The 7232-nt window shown below is 39.5% G+C and overlaps 1 protein-coding gene across 2 annotated transcripts in view; it reads right to left on the bottom strand.

Moving 5' to 3' along the window:
* Positions 1–650: 650 nt before the first annotated feature.
* CWC15 (CWC15 spliceosome associated protein) overlaps positions 651–7232 on the bottom strand; it is an 11606-nt gene continuing 5024 nt past the window's right edge. The window contains exons 6-7 of one of the 2 annotated variants that reach the window (XM_007464187.1): positions 4120–4238; positions 651–1115 (exon numbers count right to left, since the gene is read on the bottom strand). In XM_007464187.1, coding sequence (XP_007464249.1) covers positions 986–1115; positions 4120–4238 — 249 coding nt within the window. In that variant the 3' untranslated portion in view covers positions 651–985. The remainder of the gene's footprint in view (positions 1116–4119; positions 4239–7232) is intronic. The other variant, XM_007464188.1, reaches the window with a different exon arrangement.

The following is a 7232-nucleotide window of genomic DNA, read 5'->3' as shown; positions in this document are numbered from 1 at the left end:
AGGGAAGCCCAAAAGTTTTATCTTTAACCTTACCAAACTCAACATCATTCACAGCTGAGGAATCCTATAAATGCATCTCTATCTGTAGAAGGCTCAATTTCTGGTCTCACATTTTCTATCAATGTGACATCCTTAAAATTCCAGCCCAGGTTTAGGGAAACTTCATTTTCCAGCTGTGTAGAGACCCTCCCACTTCCCATATCCATATCTTCCAAGATAACAAACAATTCTATTTCCAAAGGTTTTATTTCATGTATTGTTTGATGTTAAACTCTCCAAGGTTTTGCACCTAATGAGTGTTAGTGTGCAAACTCTACCTATCTCATTCAAGAGAAACATGGCAGTTGAGTAACCAAAACACAGGTGAATGTCACATGCTTCCTAGGCATGCTTAAGGAGCTCTTGTTTTGGGCTGAAAGAAAGGGGCGCCTGCAGAAGTGAGAGGTACCCCATGCTCCCTGACACACACTCAGGGCGCTTCCTGTTTGATGACACTCTTCCATACCAACACGGTGGTCCAAAATGGAATCTCTTTAATTTTTCATCACACTTCTAAAAGATACAGAGAAGATATGAATTAACTGACTTTAAGTCAATGTTAGAGATATGAGGAGAAAAAGTTAACACAAAGAAATACAACACACGAAAGAAAATATGCAATGTTTTATAAGCTGCACACATTTCAACAAAAATGGTGGGGACACAGATTTGACACAGATTATTAAAAATATTTATTACAAGCAGATTCCTTTTCCCATATTCAAAAGAAAAACATATGGCTGGAAATACTGAGATGGCAACTGGTTAAACCAATTCCCAGTCCTTATCAAGTTAGGCATCAATAAAGGAAAAGATATTTTGGAACTTAAAATTAGGGAAGCCTATACACAATTTAGATGGGGGGGGGGGAGAGAAAAACAAAAAAACCCAAATAAAGTCATATCGTTTACATTTTACAGCCTTTAATTAAGCACATAAAACTGTACTATTTAATATATTTCTCCATGAACTTTTTGTGAAATTCAGATCGCAGCGTATCATTTACAAATCTTTTGTCTTTCTTCTGATCATCTACACCTTTTGCACAGTTCTTGAAAACAACATCATCATCCCACCTGAAAGAAAAAAAGAAAATAGTACAATCTTACAATGCTTGTATCAACAGACAAGAACACCGTGTGAACTGTAAAGCTTATTCATCACACAAAAAGATGCTCAACCTGTACATCATTCAATGTAGCAATTACACCCAAAAGAATAAAGTAATTCTTAATAGGCTGTTAGCTTGCTTTTTTATAATAGGAAGGGTAATCCTTATTTAGAACATACACAACATTCTTATTATTTCTCCAGTATAAGAAACTTTGAGTTAAAAAGCAGAAATTACATAAATATTTAATGTTTTCAGGTCTAAAACAAAGAGGCAGTACCTGGTTCTACCCTGATTAGTATGGACAGCTCTAGATGATAGCTGGACGATTTACTATAGTTAGATTATGTGGTTTTAAGGATTTTATACATACTTTTTTATCAGTTAACATTTAGTAATCATTCACTGTAGTATTTACAATTTAGGGCAAAAGAAGAAACTATTGGGGGGTAAAACAATTAAGGCTCACATATTGGCTCACATCTACATTAAACACAAAGAAAGAGCAGCTGAAGAGCTTAGGGCAGGAATCTCTAGTTCGTTTCTCCTGGTTGGATTTCATAATGTGTAAGCTTAAAAAAAAATAAAAAACCACCTACTGATGGGCTACAAAATACATGTTTTATACAAAATAAAGATTATGATTTCAAAATATCCTCCAGCATATAAAACACAAACCCATATATGTAATACATAAACTCTCACAAACATATATAAAATGAAAGCCTATATGTGTGTGTTTGCCTGTGGACGTATGCATGCTAGAAGAAACTGCAAGTCGAAAATAAGCAAGGAACGTGGGCATCTTTGAAAACAGTGTTTTAAGTCATTACTGGTGCAGTGCAGAGAAATGTGAAAAGCTGAGCAGAGCTAGGTCAAATGTGATCTGCACATTAAGACAACATGTTTCAGTCTCCAAACGATTTTATCTGCATCCAAACAAGGCAGAACTATATAGCTTAATACAAATATAAATCAATGTAGTTTTTTCTCTACCCACTCTCTCCTCAACTCACTCCCCACAGGTTTTGACCCCTCCCTCTCAACACCAGCACTGCTCTCCCAGGGCCCTAACTCCAACCGCCATTTTGCAGTACCCACTTCACTTGGCCTGTCAGCAATATCTGACCTAGATAAATACACCCCTCCTCTTGAAACTGTCTGTGTGCCTCCAAGACACCTACCAGCCCTTTCGGTTCATATCTTCCCCACTGGCTGCTCCTTCTCAGCCTAGTTTTTCTTCATTCATAATTCATATAATCAATATTTACTGAGCACCTAGTATGTACCAGGTACTATTCCAGGTATGGACAGCTAATCATCTACCCGACCTCGAAATATTACCCCAAGCTCAGTCCTCTAGCCTCCTCTCTGGCTATACTCATTCACTAAGTAACCTCATCTAGTCTTCATGGCTTCTGGAAACTTCTGTAAGTTGGCAGCTCCCAAATTCATGATCTCTAGCCTGGGCTAACTCCAGAACTGTGTATCAAGCTACCTACTCAACATTTCCACAAAGACATATATATCATCCCAAAGTTACCATGTCTTAAATCGGTCCCTCCGCCTCCCCACCTCAGTTCACATTCTTCCCCATCTCTATCCTTTCAATAGCTCGGGTCAAATACCTTGGAGTCTAGTCTCTAATAAAATGTCACCTTTCTTGCAAATCATCCCTTGCCTATGCAACTGCCATTGTAAAGACTTGTTTTTGTTTTTTACTATGAATGAGTCAGGAAGCCACTGGATGGTTTAGAACAGGATTGAGATCTTTTATTTTAAAAGGACCATGATGCTGCTATGTTAAGGAAAAAACCTGGGGGTAGGGATGGAGAGTGTGGTGAGCATGCAAGCAGACCAGTTAAGGGGACTGCATCACTCCGGATGGAGATGGCAGCAGTGGAGGTGGTGAGAAAGAATAGATATGGTTTAAATGTTAAGCCTACAGCAGGGGCTTCCCTGGTGGCGCAGTGGTTAAGAGTCCGCCTGCCAATGCAGGGGATACGGGTTCGTGCCCCGGTCCGGGAAGATCCCACATGCCGCGGAGCGGCTGGGCCCGTGAGCCATGGCCGCTGAGCCTGCGCGTCCGGAGCCTGTGCTCTGCAACGGGAGAGGCCACAACAGTGAGAGGCCCACGTACAGCAAAAAAAAAAAAAAGCCTACAGCAGGGTTTCTCCATCACTCACTCACTCACTCACACACACACACACACACACACACACAGGCCGCTTGCAAGGTTGGTCCCTGGCAGGCATCTGGAAACTTGGATTGCAGGAAATCTTCTCACTGTCACTGTGTCTAGACTGTCTGTACAAATAATGTGGTTTATGAACACCTGCTTTCTTTCTGGGAGTCTCAATTTTGGTATGTACTAGGCAGAGGTTGCCTATATGAGCAGCCAATAAAAACCCTGAGTCTCTAATGGATCTTCCTGGGCAGCAACACTGCACAAATGTTGCTGCATTTTCATGACTAGGATAAAGAATGTGCTCTGTGTGACCCCTCATAGGAGGGGACACAGCACAAGGAAGCACACACACTTCCTTCAGTGCCTTTTCCCTTTATGATCTGGCTGTGCATCTTCACTAAGTTAGTCATGAGAACAGCTACATGCTGAGCCCCCTGAGACCTTCTAGTCTCTGAATGTGAAGGATGGTTTTGGGGACCCTTGACACATATAACTACAATGTAAGCTTTGTAGGGTCAAGGGCTCAATGCACTGCTCTGTCTCTAGTACTTAGAACAATCTCTGGTACACAGCTGGTTACTGTAAATATATACTGAAAATACGTTTATTTTCTTTCATTCTCCTTCCATTATTCCAAAATGTGATGGAGAAAAATATCAGTGGAAAGTGGGTATTAGAAGCTTTACATAATATAGTTTGCTATAAAACTCATAATGTGTGTGTGTGTGTGTGTGTGTGTGTGTGTGTACACGTATCTCTCCAACCCATTACTGTACAGTACCTTCTTTTAACTTTGAAGTTGGCCTGAGGTTGGGATGGGCCAGTGAGATTAAGGAGAGGGTTTCCACTCAGAATGTTTTCCATACGAATCCTTTCTTCTTCAGCCTTTTGTTCTTGTTCCTGCCAACAAGAGGGGAAGATTCATATTTACTTATATTACTTCTGGCGTCAATCCTGTAATATAACTCATATTTTATTTTATTTTATTTTGAGGTACGCGGGTCTCTCCCGTTGCGGAGCACAGGCTCCGGACCGGCCATGGCTCACGGCCCCAGCCACTCCGCGGCATGTGGGATCTTCCCGGACCGGGGCAGAAACCCGTGTCCCCTGCATCGGCATGCGGACTCTCAACCACTGCGCCACCAGGGAAGCCCTATAACTCATATTTTAAAAGACTGTTAGGATTTTAAAAGGGAGATGGGATAAGCATCAAGGTAGTATTGCTTTTTCTTTGTTTTTAAGACATACCAGAAAAGTCTCACTTATCAAAATAAAATAATTGGGCATTTTCATTATAACTATTTCATGCTTGCCACCATACATTCATTAGTCTCTTTCTGACTTTGACATTCTTTTTTTTTAATTAATTAATTTATTTATTTATTTATGGCTGTGTTAGGTCTTCATTTCTGTGCATGGGCTTTCTCTAGTTGTGGCAAGTGGGGGTCACTCTTCATCGCGGTGCGCAGGCCTCTCACTATCGCGGCCTCTGTTGTTGCGGAGCACCGGCTCCAGACGCGCAGGCTCAGTAATTGTGGCTCACGGGCCCAGTTGCTCCATGGCATGTGGGATCTTCCCAGACCAGGGCTCGAACCTGTGTCGTCTGCATTGGCAGGCAGATTCTCAACCACTGCGCCACCAGGGAAGCCCCGACTTTGACATTCTTGACTTGCATATTTAAATCTATTTTCTTTCTTGAAGTACATACAAAATTACATAACTGTTTGAGAGAGTACATCTATAAATATTCTAATAATTTAAGAAGATATTAAACATCAAAAAGACACATTTAGCAAAGGAATTATCTCAATTTTTAAGGAAGGGTTATATATAACTGATTAAAAATAATTTTACTTTGAATTACTAACAATGTAAACTCGCATCTCTAGGACTGGTGACAAGTTATTATTAAGCAAGAATTATGTCATAAAATAAGATAAACCATCATGTAAAAAATTATATTCAGTAAACATGCATTTCTACTAATTTACCTGAGGTTTACCCATTTTATTCTTATGATTTATTGTTAATGACTTTCTATTTTTCTCTCTCATCTGTTATCAGTTACATGCTTGTCTTTCTTCACTTTTATTTTAGCATTAACCTCTTTAAACTCATATCACCCTCAGCCTCCTTCTCAGAATTAGAAATATAAAATGTCTAAAATCCTTAGCCATAACTTCTAGATCTACCTGATTCCATGCTATCTTACACCAAAGATAGATCCCACTTTGCTGTGTTTGGGGGATGACAAAATTGATGACTTAATATACCAAGGGAAAAAGGACTTTCTGGAAGTCTATTTATAATGAACCTGTGTTAGACCACTTGGAAAAATAACCTGATTTTCTATACAGGTTAAAGATACTTCATTTTAATAATCAAGTGTGAACAACTGATTTCATTTTTATGAGGCCAAATAATTGGGAGGTGAGAAGATACAATTTTCAGGGAAATTAACAGGAAAATTCCTTTAAGTCACTTTCAGACTTTAAGCAAGCAAAAGTCAGGAGTATCCATCATAGATTAAGAACAGATAGCTTTCTAAAAATTATATACTTATTTTTAACAAATTATATTGATGCTAAAAGTAAAAAGACATATCTCTGAAGTGCTAGACAAACAGGAGCTCAAGCATAGTGTATCCAAATTTATAATATAACAACATATGTGATGTAATATGGTCCTGATCATTTTATGTTCAGAATATTATTTCCTTTAGAGTTACTGGTTGATTGTCATACATAGCACTGGGGAAAGAAGGTGCCAACTCTTTCCATACTCAAGTACCAGGTACACTGTTTCATGACTATAGGGATAAAGGATGGACAGCCTGTCGTTTGGTCAAATCTGAAACATCTTGTTTTGTAAATAAAATGTTACTGGAACACAGTCACATCCATTTATTTATGCACTGCCTATGGCTGCTTGTATTACAATTAGCTGAGTTGAATAGTTGTGACGGAGGCTGTATAGCCTGCAAGCCTAAAATACTAACTATCTGGCTCTTTACAGAAAGTTTCCCAGCCCTTGACACAGGCTGACTGGTTTGAAAACATTTTGGAACACCTGAAAAACCAGCCACTGTAAAGCCAGACAGGGAAATGGGGGACAAATGGAATAAAACTGTCATTCAACTCCAAAAAAAAACCAACACATTTTGTACAAAGAAATCAGATGAACCTTGCAAAATTGCCAAGATCTTCTGTCTAAAATGTTTATGCTCCTTAAAGGTCAACCAGATGATTTAAATGTCTCTTTGCGTATCCACAGCTATTAGGGAGGCCAAAAGAATTTGGAACAGAACAACTGCCCTCTTGTGGTGTGCCAGTGTAGGAATGGTCTTATAATTCTACAGGAGTTATGCTATCGTATGCCAAATTTTGACAAGAACTGTATTTTTAAATATTTTTCTTCTTCAAATCTGAATTCTAGCAGTCTTCAAAGCCTATCCCCAAATCTTCCTCTTTTCTGAATTCTTCCCTGACCCTTCTGATCCATTTGAACTCCACCTCCCTAGGTTCTAAGCATTAACCTACATCAGTCTTTTCCCCAAGTGTCTTTCCTTTTTTTAAATAGAGCAATTCTTGGTTCAAATGAAATCTTACACAGAAGCCCATTAAAAAAGCTGCTCTTTTCTGGTTGAAAGTGGAGGCAGGGACTTCCCTAGCGGTCCAGTGGTTACGAATCTGCACTGCCACTACAGGGGACATGGGCTCGATCCCTGATCGGGGAACTGAGATCCCTCATGCTGTGCAGTGTGGCCGGGGAGGAAAAAAAAAAAGTGGAGGCAGATATATCTACTTGAGTGTCTCACAATATATCAAGTTCAGTATGTGCCAAACAGAACTCATTATTTTTCTCTCCACTGAAACATGCCCATCCTTCGGCATT

Source organism: Lipotes vexillifer, unplaced genomic scaffold, assembly GCF_000442215.2.
Source record: "Lipotes vexillifer unplaced genomic scaffold, Lipotes_vexillifer_v1.1 scaffold206, whole genome shotgun sequence".
Lineage (NCBI taxonomy): Eukaryota > Metazoa > Chordata > Mammalia > Artiodactyla > Lipotidae > Lipotes > Lipotes vexillifer.
Note: the sequence above shows the minus strand (reverse complement) of the source record. Positions and strands in the feature narration are given on the sequence as shown.